General features: G+C 37.7%; 2 protein-coding genes across 2 annotated transcripts in view; one reads left to right on the top strand and one right to left on the bottom strand.

The window, feature by feature from the left end:
- Nucleotides 1-1321: 1321 nt before the first annotated feature.
- On the top strand, nt 1322-11754 carry LOC133128831 (prospero homeobox protein 1-like). The gene is made up of 5 exons (XM_061242638.1): nt 1322-1391; nt 2437-3974; nt 5256-5357; nt 5912-6106; nt 11071-11754. Exons 2-5 carry the CDS (start codon nt 2715-2717, stop codon nt 11236-11238), a joined length of 1725 nt encoding a protein of 574 aa, XP_061098622.1. The 5' UTR covers nt 1322-1391; nt 2437-2714; the 3' UTR covers nt 11239-11754.
- A 2637-nt stretch (nt 11755-14391) lies between these two features.
- Nucleotides 14392-21378, bottom strand: part of ylpm1 (YLP motif containing 1) — a 29640-nt gene continuing 22653 nt past the window's right edge. The window contains exons 18-21 of the mRNA XM_061241240.1: nt 18323-18374; nt 15777-15904; nt 15246-15430; nt 14392-14744 (exon numbers count right to left, since the gene is read on the bottom strand). Coding sequence (XP_061097224.1) covers nt 15284-15430; nt 15777-15904; nt 18323-18374 — 327 coding nt within the window. The 3' untranslated portion in view covers nt 14392-14744; nt 15246-15283. The remainder of the gene's footprint in view (nt 14745-15245; nt 15431-15776; nt 15905-18322; nt 18375-21378) is intronic.

The following is a 21378-nucleotide window of genomic DNA, read 5'->3' as shown; positions in this document are numbered from 1 at the left end:
ATACATTATTTAGCTAATTAAATAATTAAAAGCAGAAGTTGGCACAAAATCCTGAAGCAGATCGGCCCTTGCTCTGCTGTCTGAGCACTTTCACATAGTGTAACTGTATTTGTCAGAACAATTGCGTTTCATTTTAGTTTTAGAATGTTCTATTTTGGTCAAAATAAAAGATAATAATTTAAAATATCGTTTATTAAGAATTATTTAAGAATATTAAATAAATAAACATACCTATACGCTGCCCTCCATAATATTTGGGACAATTTGCCTCTGTACTCCACAATTTGAGATTTGTAATAAATAAAAAAATCACATGTGGTTAAATTGCACATTGTCAGATTTTAATAAAGGGACGTTTTATTTTCATACAATTTACAAAGTAGTCAGGTTTAGTATTTTGTTGCATACCATTTGCATGCCATGACTTTCTGATGTCTGTGACCTGTCAACACCATCAAAGTCTGCATATCTTAGTTTCAGGTTGTCCTACAAGCAATACTAAAACTCTTTACATTTGAATGGATCACTACGAGATTTGAGAGGTGGGACTAGACTAAGATTACAAATCTCAAATTTGTGGAGTATAGATGTTAATATCTGCCCAGACATTATTAAGGGCACTGGATATGATATTATATTAAAAATTTGTCTAGATATTTGATGTTTGTGGTGATATTCAGCAGACAATGTGACTTTAAAGACAACTGCACACAGATATGGAAATTTGCTGAAAAGGCCATGTTTAAAGTTAAAGAGCATGTGGAAATGTAAGCTATTAACTATCAATTATTTTACACTATACATCAAACATTTTTGTTCTGTATTTTAAATAAATCACTCCACAGCTTCAATGAAAGCATGACATTAAAAAATAAATAAATAAAAATTATTGGCTATTTTCTAAACAAATGTAGGCTATAAGAAATATTTCACCGAACTTGTGCTTTGACGGTCAGGATCCCTGAGAATGATCTCCTCAAACAGGAAACTACATTTATATGAGAGTAGTATCGAAATGATGTTACTACCAATTATTAGCCTACAATTTCTAAATTTTATTAGACAAAAATCTGTAGGCTTGTGTAGCCTATAAGATCGAAATTTTAAGTGCATATACAGTGCATATACAGTACACCGTTTAAAAAAATCCTGGTGTTGGATCATAAGCAATGATAACACCCGTCTTATTCTGCTACCCCCTGCAGAATCGTAGCTTTATAATTGTTGTCCAATTATGTTTTTTTTTCTCTGAAAACCATCACATTATCATAAATTTACGGCGCCTAGCGTTTAAGTGGGCACTCCTACATTTACCGTTTAGACTCCATCGCGCCACACGGCACACTTTTGCTCTGTCAGGGGGGCATCATTTCCTTTTCACCAAGGCTCAGGTAAGGTGCAGCACGAACTTTAAGTATTATATGACCATAACTTTCTATATGATACATGTTTATTTTTGTCATTTCTCTATAGTTTAAAACAGTCCGGACGAAATCAATGACTAGGATGAGGAAAATTATTTTGGAGGCAGTAGTTGTTTGGTTCATTGGTTTTATCCACCGTAGCCTAACAAGTCTCAGTTAATGCTAAAGTTCTGTCTTTTTACTTTTGGGAACTAAACCCAGTCGGTCGATTTAGTTTCTCTAGAATAGTTACGAAAGCGTAGTTGTACATTTTATAAGCCTTGCTGCTCGGTTGAAATAGCAAGCGTGATCTAACAATTTTAAATAGGCTAGCCAGTGCTAATTGTGTTTCACACCGGTGAAATGAAGTTTGATTGAAAGGTAAAAAAAATGACTGTAGGCTCGTCTACTTGGTATTTCGAGCCCACCCCGTTCACACCAATCATGTAACATCATGTGACGTAAACTCACGATGTTCCGAACAGAGATCTGCTTTGGTTTTTGTGTGTGTTAAAATCTTAATTCCTGCCGTTTTCATAAAAACGTTGTACGAGTCATGTAGCTTATGCGATCCATTTCAGCACACAGTGGCATAATGATGCTCCCCTGTGACCGTGTGGTGGGGAACTGTTGCTAACGAGGAATCGCACTTCATGCTCGCTCTGTTCTAAAATGACTTACTGTGAGAAAGTCTTACTGCAGAGACCACTAGGTATCTGTTACAAAAGCTTAATGTTTGGAAAAAGAGTGATAAGAGAATTCATTCAATGTATGTAAATTAAAAGTGAATGGGCTTTGATAATGCAGAGTTGAAGTTGAATAACAAATATTGGGATCTACAATAGCGTTTCTTGTGGCTTGTTAGATAAATAATTTATTTATGTGTTTATATAATAGTATTTCATAAACACATAAACATATCTTAGTACTGTTTTTGGCTATTATGCACACAACTGCTTGTTATGGTAAAATACTTCAAACCTCATCATACTTGGACAGAAAAAATATTACATCTTGTTTTATTTGTGTCTAGGTATTTGAATATATTACATTTGAATAATTTCCAAACTTGTTCACCTTCAAAGCACACTTGGAATAGAAAAGCCAGAAAAGCAATGATAGAAAGCATTAATAGCATGAACTTCAGTCGTGTCACAGTCCAACATCTCCAACAAATCCAGGAAGACAACAAGGGTGAACTACAGCAAATGGGCTTGCAGATAAACTTGTGTGACATTCCTTACATTCAACTTTAATCAATCCACAATCTCCCATCTACCTCCCAAAAACATCAAGATCAGAAAAGCTGTGATGGATGGCTTCTCCTATTCACCTGCTGTTGTTGTGTCTAGCTTCGACATGGCTGCCAAAGCAAGCATGTCAGAACCACAGTCATTGATGAGTCACCCATCCACGATGGCAAATCCAGCGGTTGACAGGCTGCTGAAACAATTCCACCATGCCAAGCGAGCGAGGGTGGAAAATATTATCCAGGGCATGTCAGGTCTACCCAAAATAAGAGCTCCTAGGGAAGGTGGGAGAAGTGATGGGGGTACACAGGGTGGTGAGACATTTCTCCAGACAGGTAAGCGGAAAGGGAGCCTCCCTAAAAACCATAGCCACACGTTGGGAGGAACCTGTGGTGACAAAGGAGAAGAGTTCAGAAAGCTGAGGGAGCAGCTGTGGGCCATGCAGAGGTTCCTTGAGGACCTCCAGCAGCAGCAGGGCTTCCTCCGGGGTGACCAGCTGAGCTGCTCCCAGGCATGGGACCAGGAGAAGGGTGAGACGGGCTTGCCGGAGTATCACAACAGCAAGAGGGACACAGAATCTCCAGAGGGCTCTGACTGCTGGCCTCACACCCACCAAGACAAAGAGCATAATGGGAGGTTTAGCAAGAATAAAATGTATGGAGGGCAGATTCCCCAGGAAGATGATAACAAAGGATATAACAACTTGCTGGAGACTTTGAAGCGGGAGCTATGTCAAGCCATGAATAAGAGTGTGGACTTTGTGTTTGAAAACCTATCCCCAACTTTGCGTATTCAGTCTCATCAAGCATATGTGAAGCAAGTTCCATTTCCCAATTATATAAAACCCAGGAATGAGATACTGATCCCCAGTCCTCAAAAACCATCCCTGGACAAAGAAGAAAGATTGCCTGTAGTATTTCAAAAGAAGTCTAAGGTGCCATCGACAGAAGGCCAAACGGAGGCTCGATCATTCGTCATTAGCAATCCACCTTTGACTCACTGGCCCTCACTGAACCAGAAGGCAAAAAGGCATTGCCATTCTCTCCAGGCACCATTACAGTTAAACCAGCAAAACTCTCAGCAAGAAAAACAGATTCTGGAACACCTCATGTATGGCCCACTTGGTAACCTGGCAACCCTCCAAAGCAAGAGCCAAGCCATGGATCAGGAGAAGGTGAAGCCTGAAGTGTACTCCACTTCCATGGACCGCCAGGCACATCCTGTAGCTCTGAGTCAGGAAACAGTGGGCAGTCTTTGCCACCCTCATGCCTTTATTTCCAGGGACATACAGGCTGTAGCGGAGAGGAACTTCTTTATGGCTGTCAATATATCCTTTCATAACAGTACTTCTTCAATAACCCTTTAATTCACAAGCCCATTATCAAGTGGGTCCACGCAAATCCCAAGGGGTTTTGGATTTGATTGAGGAAAATTGAATGGGTTGAGAATTTAGTAGGGTTTTAATAGGGGCTCAAAATAATAGTATAGCAGTCCATTTCATTGGTTGAAAAGGTATAAGGTTGAGTGCGCCATATGGCACTCTTGGGATTTCATGGTGAAAGGGATAAAGAATTCTTATTTTATTTAAAAACGCAAAAGCAAGGTTTTTATTCAGTCTTTTTTTCCCCTCCCAATATAAAATTGCATGGAAACTACAGTTATGTATACTCACTGATAACCATAGCCATGTGTTTTAAGATTTTGTTATTTTGATTTTGAAAAATGATTGTTTCTGGTTCTTGTACATCTCAAATTTATGCGCCCCTACCCGGGAACCCAACCCCTATGGACTGGATAAGAAAGCACTGTTTTATGGGGGTTCAAGTTACACCACTGTCTGTTTCACCACTGCAGTACAAGGACCACTACAGCTGAAGTGCATGCTAAAGTGTACTTGACTCCAAGCTATGTGAAACAAAGCAATGGCTTAACATTACTTGAAGAAGTGTTCCATTACCTGGGCATCTCAAATTTTGAGAAATTCAAGAGGGAAACAGCATTGCAACTGCAAGTGCCTTATTTACCCCAACAATTTCAACAATTATACCTAGCCAAAATGTACCTGATAAATAATAAGCTAAATTATGCTAACTGACTTCTTGATTGTCACAGTCATTTATTTGCAACCAGACATTGGGCTGCTGGGCATGACATAGTATTGGTTATTTTTGTAGCTGTTAGGTTTTTGATTTCAGTATGAAGATGAATTTGAATGATGATGCATATCTGGTATACAGCTACTCGTGTGTTACAGAAAATCCCAGGAAGGGGAACTTAGAAGTACTGACAGCATCAGATGTCTTCTGTTTTGTTGGCATATTGGCCACTGAGTAGAGAGAATTATTCACCAATTTCACTGTACTCTGGCTATTAACATACAAGGGGCTTTCAATGGCATGCTCCCTGTGAGTTAGTCATACGTTTCATCAAATACTCTTAAAATGATAACATGTGAATTTGTAAATTACTTGGGAAATACGTTCACCTCCGATGAAAAAATTATGACATTATTTAAAGCCACATTATGTTATGCACAATCTAGAAATATAGTAAACTCCTCTATGATACTATAAAGTAGGATCCTTAATTATGACACATTCAGGAAGGTTTAACTCCCAACCATCTGAAGAAGGCAAAGCTGATCTTCTTCTACTGTCGATATCCCAACTCCAATGTGCTGAAAACGTTCTTTCCAGACATCAAAGTAAGTGATATTGAATGATTTATTGATTCTCTCCAGAGGCCAGGAAAGGTCACTCTTCAGAGTCAGAAAGCAGAACTGCATAACTCACTTACTCCCATTATTGAATCAAATTAAAGACTGCTCATGCATTTTCAATGTTTCCTACTATAGACACAGAAATGTACAATAGAAAATAATATTCATTGAATGACTACATAATTTATCCTAATCCTCCTCTAAATAACCCAATTGGTGGGCACCAATTCATGCTTTGCCCAAGGAATGAATGAGGCATCCCATTGTTAAATGGTTTGTAGCCACCTGTTGTCATGAAGGACAAGAGAATAATTGACCGGAATATTGCTCAAAATAAATGTTTGATAATAAAACCTTTTTTTTTCTTTGTTGTTGAAACGTGTTCAGAAATTCAAAGCACTCTCATATAATTTTAAAATATTTTATTTCTTCTCAGGGTAAAAGAAAAGTACAAAGGCATCATTCATGAAATGGTACATGATGTGAACAAGGTTTGATCGACAAGACTACTGACCTGAATGTCTTGCTTACCTCACCAGTTCAATCGCTGCATTACTTCCCAGCTCATCAAGTGGTTCAGCAACTTTCGCGAGTTTTACTATATCCAGATGGAGAAGTTTTCCCGCCAGGTCATCGCAGATGGCGTCAACAGTGCATCAGACCTTTCTGTGACCAGGGATTCGGAGCTGTTCCGATCCCTCAACATGCATTTCAACAAAGCCAATGACTTCCAGGTAGGTGTATGCTCCTCACCATGCCCCCCAGATAACATAACTATATCTGAATAAATACTAAATTATAATCATAATCAGTGTGCAACTGGGAGGATTAAAAAAGTAAAACATGAATTACAGGTTTGTTACAGAATTTGAGTCTGGGAAAGTTTGACAATACCAATCATAACACTCCTCCACACAACCCTATCCCATGAGTTATCAATGGTGCAAGGCTCCCACAAGATCACAATCACTGAAGACGTATTGATACAGACATCCAATTATACTGCATAACATGACCATTATACATATTAATCATTACTTACCTTCAGAGTATGAATTTATGTACCCGGATGTCTGACTGCCGAACTTGAAAATGAGAGCTCAATTCAGGAGACTGCCCCCCCGCTGTCCATGCACAGCTGGGACAGATTAAAGAATGCCGAAGTTGCAAAAAAAAAAAGCAACTGATGCTTAAAAGCTGTGAGCCAAACACTTGTTACCTGAGCAATATGCAGGTCCAATTCATGAAATTGCTGTGATTTGGAAAACCGTCATTCATGGGAGGCATTTGCATCTTTGAACATATTTTGATTCACATTGACAGAAGCATTTAAAACCAGTCCACACACACCTATCAAGTCAGTTTAAACAAATTGCTTTTCTTTATTTCTTGGATAAAAACTGGCTAAGAAAATAGTAATGGACATTTATGGTAAAGGAGGTTATTTGCATTGAGATAAAAGAACTGGAGACAGCTTCCACCAGTTCCATGGAATCCTATGGGAGCTGTTCAATGCCGCATGAAGCCAGTTTGTGGAGACTGCTATGGGCACCAGAGCATACTCTCTTTATACATAAACATGACGGGATGCTTAGGAATAAAATAAAAAAAATTGAATGTTCTGTGTGGCTCAGAAAAAAGTCCTAGAATGTAATTAGTTCAATGTGAAGACATTTTAGAACTTAAATGTACAGTCCAAAATAGTGTAATTTCAACAGGGTAAATTCATAGTGTTGAATGGACTTCAATAGGGAAATTAGCTTTTTGGCACAAGAGGCGTAATAAACTGCAATGCCCCTGGTAACCACTGAAGTTTGCGAGTTTCAGGAGGACTAGGCCTCACGGTTTGTTAGCATTTTCTAAGGCCGATTCAATTCATGACATTTGTATATTTGGTTCAGTTTGAAGCCACATCAATTACAGATGTGCAGATGGGAAGAGGTGGATCCACAGGTCCATCATTTATATGTTCAAAAAAATACTTTTGCAAAGGATGTACTTGCATCTGTTGGGAGCCTTCCATCTCTTCACTCCAAGCTCCTTCAAGGAACATTTAACAAGATTGAATATCCTTAAAGGGGCAGTTCACCCAAAAATGAAATTAAGTAGCATCTGTCCATCGAGATTCACCAAAATGTGTTGCATTTTCTAAACATTTGCTGTAGGTCACCCCGGTAGAGCAGACCATACTTTGTTCTGTGGCTTTCAAAGCACCAAAAAGATGTATTCAATGTAAAGTATCTTTCCAAATATAATCCTATGGTTAAGCAAACATCCACAAAATGTATTTTCTACAAGGTTCCATCAAACTAATTTACTTCGACCACAGTATACCAACTGTGTAGCAGGCAAGTGATCTAGTATGAAAATATTAGTGGTGCTGATGGGATGTGGTGGAATGTGATGTTTTGTAGTTTCAATATAACAACTTGTGTGCAACTTATTAAAGCACATTTCTACAACAAATTACACCCTGATCATATCTAATCCATGAATCTTGAAGCTATTTTGCTTTAATAAAGTTGCAAACAAGCTATATTGAAACAATAAAACTTTGCATTCCACCACGTCCCATCACCATCATACTAGTCCGCTTGTTTGCTACAGTTGGTGTAGCAAACCCATATGGTCTGCTTTATCAGGGTGACCAACATCAAATAATTTGAAACCACAACACATTTCAGCAAAACTCTCTCTCGATGGAAAGATATTACACTTACCTGGTGTAGTAATACACATTAATTAAATTTTTGGGTGAACCACCCCTTTAAAGATGGTGGACCTTGCTCGATTTCTGGGTTAGTTAACGGCCGAGGAGACAAGGATGGAAGTGGTGGATTGGAATGAGCCCACTGTCTAACTACTTGCTCCAAATCCAAACTTTGTCTCAGTGGCACTGTACCAACACTGGTAGCGCAGTGGTGGAACATCACTTGATGTAGTGTGATGGGAAGCTGGCTATTGCAGTAAAATGTCAAGCATCGAGCCATACAAGTCACAAATAATATACTCGTATAGCAACATTGCGATAGCAATGCATTAGTTACACAGAGCGCTCGTGACGTGATTTGTCCATGTTGTTCACTATGCACGTAGACTAACGTTAAATATGAAAGAATCGTATCTTGACAACGAACATTAGCATTCTTCATCATTCATGCTGCTTGGAGAATCCTTTTCACTTCCAGCTTGTGGTTGGGCTGAACTGGCTTTGGTGAAGTCATAAGTCTTACCAATGAAGTCAGCTTTTACTTTACTGAAACAAACTGGCAACTGGCTGCGCATTTGTGAGAAAAAGAAGGTCCATAAAATATATTGAAATTAAAAATGGTCAATATAATGTTGAGGCACATTCTGCAACTTTCACATTTATTTCTTTGTATATTCAAATGCAAGACTTTCAACTTTTAACCCTTTCAATAATTAATGAGCCTGTTTAGCTGGTTATTGGTTTTAAATTGTACACTAGCTAACTAGTTGGCAAAGACAGCTATACAAATTGAAGCTGATAGTTGCCCAGGAAGCCAGCAAGTTGACAAGCTAAACCCAAATACAGTCAGCTTTAATTTACAACAAACAATTCACATTTATTTTGTGGTTTTTAAACTTCTAACTACACATTGACACTACTGTCACAGCATTGGTAACAGTTTAACATCTAGACATGACTTGGTTTTGAACTGTATGCAGTCTTGGAATGTCCAATTCAAAAACACAGCATTCTAGCCAGTTTGGTTGCTATTAGTTTTTGATTTGTTGCCATTAGTTTTTGATTTGTTTATTTAGTCACATTCAATGTACTTGCTACTTGTAGCAATATTTAGTCCAACATTGCTACATAGGCATAACAAAAGCAGAACCACCAAGAATCTTCTGTACATGCTAAAGAGAATTACAAAAAAATAATTATAAAATAAAGGGTCACACTGTCAACACAAACAAGATTATAAATTGAGCAATCTGTTCAGTGTTAAATCAAATCTGATAGATTACAATTTATTCCTTTTTACAATACAAATCTTGATATGGAGCAGTTGGAAAAAGGAGGTCACTATTTAAATGATAGTGTAAAATGTTTTACTGTATGATTCATTGCACCTGTATGTGCAATGAACATGTGATTGACAGGTGTTTCTTGTTGCCCAGATTTATCCTGTACTGAATGTCTACTCTAGGTTTTAGCCTTGGGTTTTGCCTGCGAACACTGCATTTGTGTTAAAAAAATAAATAAATGAACCAACATGAAAACCAGAGAACTTTCTTTGGGAGAAGCAAGCCATTTTGAAGCTTAGAAAAATGGGAACTATCAGAGTTGGGGATAGCTTGTACAACAACTTGGAATATCCTGAAAAAAGCAAGAAACCGCTGGCATACCAAGCAATGGAAGCTGAGATTACAATTTGCAAAGAAGTACAGAGATGAACCACAAAGGTTCCGGAACAAATGGACCACGATTAACCTCTACCAGAGTTATGGAAAGACCAGAGTTATGGAAAGACCAAAGTGTGGAGAAAGAAGGGACCTGCACATGATCCAAAACATACAAGCTCATCTGTGAAGTACGGTGGAGGAAGTGTCATGGCTTGGGCTTGCATGGCTGCTTCTGGAGTGGGCTCACTAATTTTATTGATGATACAATTCATGATGGTAGCAGCAGGATGAATTCAGAAGTCAACTTACAGAGAAATGGGTCCAAACTAATTGGGAGGAACTTCATCATGCAGCAAGACAATGACCCAAAGCACACTGCCAATGCAACAAAGGACTTCATTAGGGTTGAAAAAAAGAAGGTTTGGAAGGTTTTAGACTGGCCAAGTCAATCACCAGGCCTTAATTTCATCTCCTGAAGAGGAGATTGAAGAGAAAAAAAACCCAAACAACTGAAAGAGGCTGCAGTAAAAGCCTGGAAAAGCATCACAAAAGAAGCAAAGTTTCATGTCCATGGGTCACAGGTTTGATGCAGTTATTGCAAGCAAGGGATTTTCTACCAAATATTAAGTGTTATTTACTTTTATTTACTTAAATACCCTCTGTTCCAATAATTGCTCACCTAAAAATTGGATAGTCTGATACCAAAGGGGCTATGTTACAAGTAGTTTTACACCTCTAGGTGGAAATAAGAAATGAGTCTCGTGTTCATCTTTTTATCTCAACCCCAAATGTATTCAGTGTATTGCAAAAACAAAGGAATTGGCCTTGCTGTACCAATACTTTTGGAGGGGATTGTGTTGAACATTACAGTATATACAAAGACCAGCAATTACATTTGCTTGTGCAAATATTGGGCCATATGGTTTGATATACTTTGATCGATCACATAAGCTTTTACAGACTGCCAGATTTTAAAGAGGTTACAAAATTGAAACAATGCTGCAATGTGGTTTGAGGCTTCACATTTTACACAGGTGGCCCCTTTCAGCGTTTCTGAGAATATTAGCTGCCTCTCCCTGGAGGCTGAAGGTAATTTTAATTTTAATAGAGATCACATCCAATTGTTCAGCATGTCATTCATCAAACCACTGAACATGTTTACAAAACACTGTACTAACACACAGAATTCACTTCAACACAGCACGCAAAAACGATCATTTCAGTAGGCGATGAGGCACATACGTATGTTTATTCTGGCAATGGTTCCATATACCGACTTAACTGCCATTCATATAAAATGTGTCTGTTTTTAATCATTCACCCGCAGGTTCCTAGCAGATTTCTAGAGGTCGCCGAGATTACACTCAGAGAATTTTTCAATGCCATTTCACTGGCCAAAGACCTGGACCCATCGTGGAAGAAAGCGATTTACAAGGTCATCTGTAAATTGGACAGCGATGTCCCAGAAGTTTTTAAAACCACAATTTCCTGGTGAAGTATTACCACCAGCCATCAATGCGGTCTACAGACAAGACAAATTAGTCTAAAAAGAAAACCACTAAGTTTAAGACGATTCTACTGTACGTGTCTAGGCAAACATTTCATATAAACTTACCATTATCTTCAGACACTGCAATCATTTCTGCAAGTGTCTTTCAGTACAGGTTTGACTGTGTAGTTTATACCCTTCAAGAGCTCGACTTGAATTATAAGTTTATTTTGTATACATCATACAAAGAATGTATATGTTTAAGTATATTTGTGGGCAGTATGTAGGCTAGAGGTTAAGGTACATGACAGGGCCCCGCAAGGTTGGCGGTTTAATCCCCAGTGTAGCCACAATAAAATCCGCACAGCTCTGGGGTGCTTGAGCAAGGCCCGTAACCCCGCATTGCTCCAGGGGAGCTGGTACCCTGCTTAGTCAAATTAACTGTAAGTGGCTTTGGATAAAAGCGTCAGCTAAATAACATGTAATGTAACGGCTCTTTAATAAAGTATCACCATCTCCTTACCTTGGTTTCCAGCACTTGCATTTTACCAAACCGTATACCTGATTGGAGGGCCAAGAATCACCGCCAAGCATTGCTCGGCAGTATCTGGGTTGAAGCCTTGATACACAATATTTCTACAGAAAAGACTGTGCAGGCTCTAGAAAAAATATTTTTGTTCTACGCATCTACATTGCAGAATGTTTATTATTAAATACCACTTTCTATTTTTTTTTTTTATTAAACACATCCCTGTAGTTTAAATGCATTTGAACTGGGTCCTAATATAAAAGGGTTATCATACCCCCCCCCACACACACACACAATAGTATTGCAACTTAAATTGTATCAACGTGTATCAATCCATTATTTAGGTATTAGAACAAACATGCTGAAGGCACAATGGTACACATGGTACATGGTACATACTGCATGACAAACTGCGAGAAGAATTGATATTATTGCTAAAACAAATCACCAAACAATTGGATAAGAAAATAATTGATGACACAAGTTTGCATTTTATTCAATACACTAATTGGTGTTAAAGTGCCATTCAGCACACGGTGTTCTGTATGCGTTTACAAAAATGTTTCAAGTACACCCTTATTTTGTCTACTTCTAAGGAAACATGGTTTTGAATATCACAGAATACCAGACTGCAGCAGTTTATCAATACAGAGAGATCATGGTCAGTCTGAAGACTTCTTTCTTCTTCAAAGTCCATCAGTACATTTGCAACATTTATTAAAGTTAAGTTTCAAAAGAACTGAATTATTTTCATACATTTCACAACGGGAATTTTCTTTCTTTTTTTAATAAAAACTTTTCTTTTAACTCTCAAAGACAACTCATTTTACTGACCATTATTTATTGCCAAAGGACACTTCTAAGGTAATTTCCATCACATTTCATAGGTTTGTATATTTTCTGAACTCATTCAGATAGTGGCAATGCTAATGGATGCAACACTCCAGTCCAGGGACTCCACAGCCGAGATCAGACCAAAGACTTGCGATGTGACAAGCTGTAAATGGCTACTCTATGCACCATTTGAAAACTCGCCATCTGCAATTAGACAAGTTGATTTGCCTGGGATGGCAAGCTCAGGCATCAAGCAGTCTGAGACTGGTAGTTCTAAAATGGTTTTGTTGCGAGCATACAAATCTTTGTTCTGACCTAGGCTTCAATCAAACTTGTGATCAAGTTAAGTTCTTAAACTACCACTCATCCATGCTTCCAATGTAAGGTATACTTACCATGCAGTAAAATATCTGCAGCAGTCTCTGAAAATGCTGTTTCAGAAATACAGCTAAAAACACTTAAATTTCTAGAATTACAATGTAAATCTGAAAGAGGCACTCACTCTTCTGTGCAGTAGAAAAGCAAGATACAGGCAACTTTTTTTGAAGCCTTTGGACACCTTGTCCTGAGAGGTGAAGGCATTTTTAGCTACAGCGCATTAGTTTACAATTGTTTAACATTCACATTAGTTTTGGGCTGGAAATATTTGAATTTGAACCCTCAATTCACAATGAAAGTGGCCCAGTCAATGTACAAACACTTTCCTTGAGATTTGAGCAATGACCGTGCTTAATGTATAATTTTCCGATTTTAAACCACTGATCCAATGCATTTCACATCAAAAACCTTTTGTTCAAAGTGATAAATTGTTTCAGAATGGGACAACATAGTTATACATCGCCTTACTTTGCCCGTAAAAAGACTTCAGAAGAGGGGGTTGGCTTTGAGTAAAGTCCACAGCCTCTGCCAATTAGATGTGAGCGACTCAGAAGTACTGTATTAAAAGAACTTCAGTTGAGCAAACATTCAGCCTGGCATGCCGAATGTTGTTCCCGTTGTCATTCCCATTTTGTACCATTTTAAGATTCAATCTTCACAACTATCTTTAGTTTGGTCTTTTCCAAGTATTACAGCTTAAAAAGGATTTCTGTTGACAAGGGATAGTGAAACTTTAAAATATTAAATATTCTCTTGATATTTCTCCGTTAAGTACAAAAAATGTCTTGTATCAAGAGATCTGCTCATATCACTGTGTGCTGATATGAAGTGGTTAAGAGCATTTATAATAGATTGTTTCCATTCACATGCCAGAGATGTATCAGGCAGAACCAGTTTAGAAGACAAATCCTTCCTGACAGACAGCGTGCTATCCTGTTCCATACATCATAATGGGTTTCCCCTAAAGCACAGGTAATTTATCATTATCATCTGCAAAATACTAAAGCCAGAAAGTCACCAATTTCTCAAGTCTTTCAGTTTTCATATACATTTTTGTCATACACAAGCTGAGATTGTCAGGCCTGTGTGCAATTCACCACTTTAAATTTTTTGTGGTCAATCCTAAACAGGAAGAACAAATGACAGCATGACTGCCATCATATATACAGTAAAATGGCAAGAAAAATAAATAATAATCTGACTTTATCACGATCATCAGAACTTGTGAAAGTGAAAGTGAAAACATGGCCATACAAGGTTGCATTAGACTGTTGCGCACAGAGCCAAGGCAAGTCAGTGGAGCACAGGTTTCAGGCTGCAAATAGTCTTCCCCACCGATTTCAGGAGATGAAAGACCAATAGAACTTTGAGAGCACTTGCCAATCACTGGCTGCAAAAACACAAGACACTTAAAAAGGTGATAACCACATGACCACTCACATGAGCGTGTCTGGAAGATTCTTGTGAAACTTTTATTGTTTCCTTTTAAAGTTAAAACAATCAACTGTGCGCACAGGCTAACAGTACATTGGGGTATAAAAAAATATGCAAGCACACCTAGCAGAGGTTGAGGATGCTGGCTGGATCACGAGCACAAGAATTTTCAACATAGCAGGAAATAAAACAACTTAATCTGGGAATAACCGAAGACGACGAAGATCATCTTTGCAGGTTGTCCATGAACACGATGATGGAAATAAAACCTATTTTAAACAAAAGCTTTTTTTCCCTCTTTCTATGAGCCCGGGGTTACGTTTTCACCTTCAGGTATCTGCAAGAGAAAAATGAATTTTGGCTGAAAAAAACATGCAGACAATGGTCATGTGTAAACAGGAAATGTCTTATTTTAAAGGAAGTTTGGCATACATGCATCAGCTGTTTAAGCCACCAGGCTTTGCAGAAGTGTTTTAATCTCCTGTGATCACACACTCACACACACGCACACGCACACAAGGTTTTACAAGTTCTAGGCTGCAGCAATTTAAACAAACTAAGGCAGAAGCTCCATACAGGCGTAGCAGGTGTAAAGTCAAATGGACCACACTGCCTGTTTTTGACAACTTTTAGACAAAATTTAGGTTTAAGCTGAGAACATACTTCACATTCTATTATAAAGATTAGCAGCAAATGCACGCAGCCAATAATTGTGGTTCAAAATTATATGCTCACTTTACCCTGACACCCTCACAGCTTAAAGGACAGATGCCACTTGGTTGTTCACTAAAATAATATTTGCTCAAGATGAGAAGGGCAAAAGGAGAAAACGACTCACCTCATTTAGGAGACAGACCATTCCGCGAAATATTCTTCTTAGAAATATTTTGTACGATTGAGGGCTCTTTGAGCAAGTTGTCCGCTCTCGTCTGTGATTTTCTCCCAGTCCGTCTGGCCGACTACAAAACCGATAGCGCGCTTTCTATCGGCGTCTTTTTTCTCTTCTAGATCCGCCCACCGCACCTACAGCACAGGAGAGAAACACCGAAAGGGGAGCGTTATGAACAGTGCGGGCCGCTTGGCCAGTATCAATGGTTGGTTGTGCTCTTAAGAGTGAATTTAACTGAAGATTGCTTGGATGCTGCAATGAAATGCACACTTAAAATGATGGGGGGGATTGTGACTTTACCCCATACACATTCAAAATGGCGCATCTGGAAAGGACTGATGGAGCTCGAGGATCCTTCTTAATACTGATATTTCACAAGAAGTTAAAATGGTTGGCTCTCCTGTGTAGCTGCAGCATGGGTCATAGCACATTTGGAAACAGAGAAACTTGAAAGGGGAAAGGCTTTGGGCCAAACGTTACCCTCTTCTTCCCTGGTTCTGACAACCGAGTGGCGTAGTCGTCGGGGAGCTGCAGGAAGTCCTCCATGCCAGCCGCGCTGTCTGCGTCTCGCTTTCTCTTTCCGCCACTCACCAGTCCGTCAAGCTTGTCTGCAACGAAAAGAGCGCCGTCCTGGTCACCTTCAGTCCCCAGCAAACCTCTTCCACAGCCCAACCCCAGCACATATGTTTACTTTCACATTGCTCATAATATTTTGTTAATAGGTTATGGTGCATGAACATAATTCTTGTGAATGGAATTTATTTTGAACAGCCAGCAGACTGAAGCAAACTTACATCGAGTAAGCAGACCTTTTTTTGACAATTCGTCATAGAAAGCCACAAAATGGCTAAATATGTAATAATTGGGGATCTCAAGTTGAGAGGGCAGGCATCCCAGAGGGATCTTAGGTATCCCCTGTGCTTCAACCCAAAGGCGAACAAAATGTCTTCCTGAAACAACCCTGTAGGACACCTCCAACACTACATACACAATATGGTCAAAACCACTGAACACAATTAAAGAACATGCCAGGTTCAAGCACTGAGAAATGTTCATGTTTTTGAAAGAAAGGTAGCATTAAATTGATCTAAAAATACACCTAAGACATTGATAATGTTACAAATTACTGTTTGAAAGAACTTAAAAAATAAAATAAAAAAATCTTTACATATTATTGTAAAGCCCCATTTTCAGCAGCCATTCTCTATATTAACGACACACCAGCTCTTTTTTTTATTTATTTATTTAATTTATTTTTTGTGCTACTTTCGTACTACAGAAACGACACCCATTTTATGGCCGTTTCATGTTAAGTTAAAAATGATTTCTTTCAGTTGCTACACTATCTACTACATCGGCATTTTTAGTTACATTTTGGTTTAAATAAAAATAATATGTATATTTATGTATACATACAAACACTAGGCAGAGATTAATTCAGTTCATGTAAGAGCATTTATTGAATACCAGACAAATGTTTAAAAACGTAGACATAGAAGTCTATTCAAATATTTTGTGGTAACTGCACTGAAGTCCCACGCCTTAACTGTGCGTCACCACAGTGCCCTAAATTGACTGAAATTTAATCCACTTTTCCAAATGGGCTTAAACCGGCAAGAAATAAGGCACATAATAAGCAGTTGGGCTCAGATGTGCGGGTCCTTTATTCAATAAATGCGCTTAAACAGAATATGCCTACATTTAAGGCCTAATAACTTTAGCCTGTACTGTGTACACATGTATACAGCGAGCTCTATACTTCGGACATTGTCTTGATTTGGCTCTGTAATCCACAATTAAAGATTTGTAATCAAACAATTCACAGGGCACATTTTAAGCTTTAATTAAAGAATAGATTTTGGTTTCATCATGTAAAAATGACAGCACATTCTATACAAAGTCCCCCCCCCCCCCCTATTACAGGACACCATAATATTGGGGACAAATAGCTTCACATGGGTTTCAAACTGTATATTTTGTAAGGCTATTGTATGGCTATTGTAGTGCCACATGAGCCGGCCACCGGCTATATAACAGACTACTGCACTGGTAAAGGCCGGCTAGGAGCAAATTGTAACTAGCCGCACAACACAACGTGATGTTCATTTTTCAATCGTCTCGGCCACATATTTTAGTTATAATCCTGTCAGTCACATATTTTACTCTAGCCCTCTCTGTTACTGAAAACGAATACAAACTGCAGCATGCACAAAGACCTTGGTATGTTTGTTTATTAGCTCTCAGAGCGTCCAGTGCTCTGAATTTCTCAACGACCAGAGAGCACTCGTAATGAGCTCGCACCTGTCTTAAGTGAGTGAGAGGCATTGCTTCGGGAGATGGGTTAAACACGTTCTTTCCACAGTTTGCCTGAGTAAAATACCAATTTTCTATGCAAGATAATTCAGCTTGTTTTCTGCTAATGCGTCGTTGTCTGAACCGCAACTAGTCAAATGAAAACATAGTCTAAAGCATGATTTACACATAAGCAACCATTCCCCACTGTCACACCACTATCTCGCTCAAACACGATAGCTATGCTATATTGGCAATATAGCCTACTGGTAGTGTGCCAATTTTCCTGGCCTTCTGCAATCTTCACTTCGCACTAGGCCATAAATAAATCACTACTTTACATGGTACCACATGTGAATTGTTTGATTACAAATCTAAAAATGACTTGCGGAGCTCACTGTATGTGTGTGTGTTTGTGTGTGTGTGTATATATATACACACACACACACACACACACACACACACACACACACACACACACACACACACACACACACACAGTGAGCTCCGTATATATACATATATATATATATATATATATATATATATATATTTTATTTATATATGCATTTTTTTTGCTCAACTCCTTTTGCTTTTCTTTTACTGTTCTTTTTTTCTAAATATTACAGCATCATTTTGAATTTGAGACAATGAAATACCACTTGTAGAGACAAGCATTTATCATTTATCAAATGCAAAACACACAAACAAAAGTGACAAAATGTAACACCTACCCAGTTTAGCCTCAGAAGTGTCCATCTCCCATTTGCTTTTTGGAATGTAACCCTACATTATACACAGAAAAAGACTTGGACAGTTAGAACTCGGCGCTGCAGAGAAAGGGAGTGCGGGACTTGGAGACGAGGGCAAAAAGACTTAAAAATAGATAATAATGAGACAAAAATTGTTAATGACAGAGGTCAGCAAATCAATCGCAAAAATAGAACACCATACAGACTTGCATGCAAACAGTTCAGAGGTCACATGGAGCTTTGGATGTAGGCGGGCGATGGCTCAAGGGAAGCACAAACGGTGCATACCGATTGGCTACACCCATAAACTGCCACTTGCTCCCTCAACGTCCGCTGCCACACATTTTGTGCAAGCATTATTTTAGGTTGGAATTGTTTTTGTTTTGTTTGTTTTGTTTTTTTTTGGGGGGGGGGATTTAATCACACATGGCATTTCAAGTTGTACGGGTCCCTTTAAAAGCACAATTTTGTTGTAAAAATAAACAAAGTAATTCTGTATGCAAATCATTTTTTGATATCTCGCAGCTTTTTCTGATATCGTCTGATATCTAGCAATTTTTTCTGCCATTCCAGCTTGTGATTACTTTGATCCCTTGACTGGCATAAAGACATGTATAGAAAATATACATTTCAGTCATGGTAATCATCTGAGAGTAGTCACACATCAGGAGCATATAATTTGACAGCATTAACTTTCATGTGTTCATATAACATTTCGTTTCTTTTGATCAGTTACACTACACAAAACAAGTTAAATACCACAAAATGCAATGAACACAAATACATTTTCCATACACTGTGGTCCACAATAGTTTTGTGATGATAAACCTGTACTACTGTAATGAATGGCTCTGGAATGGTCCTGTTTCTGGTATGAGACATTTTTGTTTTTTCGAATACAACAGCGCCAGGTGCCAGTCAGATTTAAACTGCATGCTGAGAAACACAGACCATATTGACATTTAGATAAGAAGCAGATATTGACACCAACTCAGGAAAATGGGTACCATTTTACAAATGTACACCTACCCAAATTGGGTATATAAATTTAATTAACCAAACTTCAACTTTAATCAAACTGCTAATTTGACCTATTCTCCAATTTAACTAAATCTGTACAAATATATATTTTAAATCAATTAGGTCCATAAATATTTCCCTCTCAGCCAAACTGAGAATTAATGTATATTCTGAAAATTGTAGTGTATTAAGGTAGTAATCAGCTGAACTGGATGCATAAATGTAAAAACATCCAGAATGTATTGAATCTATACTTACCCACCAGTAGTGCTGAGCGATTAACCAATATTTCAGTGGTTTTCTTTACCATTTAAATAATGAATCAATATCAGTTTATTATTTGACTAATCTTAATTCATGCGTAGTTGTAGTTTTTACAAGTCACACAGAAATAAGCATCACAATAACTACAATGACCATAATCCATCGTGCCTACAGACATGCAAGCTCCATGAAAGTTTGAAAACAGAACCCATTACTCACCGATACCCAATGAACAACAAACGATTTGAGCTGGACCAGTGGTATATGTACTCTGCTATTAAACTGGTCAAATGATTTTGTCAAAGTGACTAGCTAATGTGTCTCGTGAGAAACACGGAAAACGTAGACTGGTAACACAGAACTGTTCTGTGGCAGGTGTGTAATATACACACCTGAAATTCATTAAAAAAAATAAAAAAATAAAAAAAAGGCTACATTCATATTTCTATTAAACAAAAAAAAATTAGAGATTATTTTCCAAAAGCAAATCGAAACAAACAAAAAAAAAACACTAATCGCTCAGCACTACACATCCATCGGGGTATACAAGTGTACAAATATCCAAAAAATTGTATATACATTTCTTTAAAATATTTTCATTGTCTTTTGTCTAAGATCATTACAATAGCAGAGGGAATTATAAAATAAAAATACTCAATTCTCACTTTTCCTGCATTAAATATGTTTGCCTCTTTGGAACTGAGCAAAATGAATGCAGGAAAAGCAAAAAATGACCAAGCTCGCAGCGCTTATATGAAGGTTATTTGTGATCAATGATTAACCACAAATAAAAAGTAAAATGCAAATATTCAGTACAGGACATTATGAAACCTGGAGTGTTGCACTGTCCGTCTGTTAACAAACACATACTGAAATCAAAATGCATGACGTAGACCGAAAAAATCCCGATATGAATATTATTGACTATTAATTTAACATTAGAGACATCATCTGGTTTTCTGGATAGGAAATTAAGTTTTAAAGTTCTATCGATTATTTTATTCTAAAAGGTGAAGTGACTTCTAATCTTCAAAGCACTTGAGTATTCTTACTTATTTGGAATTATTATTCTCTAAACTTCCCATAATTTCCATGTTACTATATATACACAATATATAGTTGTTACTATATATACACAATATATAGTACGCTATTTTTTTATAATCACCTTTTATTTGCACTGATGTGAGGAAAAACATTTTGTTTTGTATTTTTGTTAATGATATTTTAGCCGTGGAGATTGAAATTCCAAAAAGTTTGATTTACGTTTGGTTTCAATAAACCATCTACATACTTAAAATGTATTTGCTGCAGAATATGTGCCCTAATTGAATCAACAAGTGATTTGGGTGGTACAAATCAAGGAGCCACCTAACAGAATAAGGTCAAGAAAATGCTTAAAAATGCTGATTTGCATATTTATTAATTGTATGAACTCTATTCCAATGCATGTCAAAGTAAATTAATACATCGCCTCAACTTGTGAGCTATTAAAAATCATGAAGATTGTCTGGTTGCATATTTAAATTACATGCATATCAATCAGCTGTTGATGTTTTAGGTATTATGTACATTGCAGTAAGAGTAGATCATATTTTCATAACATATTTGCTGAACAAGTAAGAGGAGATCAGATCAGATAATACCCAATCTGCTTGAACTTGTCCTGCAAATATTTCAGAAAAATAATAAGATAAAATAACCTGAAATAAGATTGGCACATGATATTCTTTGGGTTTACTTGAAAGGTGCAC

This window comes from Conger conger, chromosome 5 (assembly GCF_963514075.1).
Source record: "Conger conger chromosome 5, fConCon1.1, whole genome shotgun sequence".
Lineage (NCBI taxonomy): Eukaryota > Metazoa > Chordata > Actinopteri > Anguilliformes > Congridae > Conger > Conger conger.
Note: the sequence above shows the minus strand (reverse complement) of the source record. Positions and strands in the feature narration are given on the sequence as shown.

Coding starts and splice junctions, on each gene's coding strand:
- LOC133128831 (XM_061242638.1), top strand. CDS start 2,715: ATGGATGGCTTCTCCTATTCACCTGCTGTTGTTGTGTCTAGCTTCGAC. Junction 3,975..5,255: donor AGAGGAACTTCTTTATGGCT/GTCAATATATCC, acceptor TGACACATTCAG/GAAGGTTTAACTCCCAACCA. Junction 5,358..5,911: donor CGTTCTTTCCAGACATCAAA/GTAAGTGATATT, acceptor TTACCTCACCAG/TTCAATCGCTGCATTACTTC.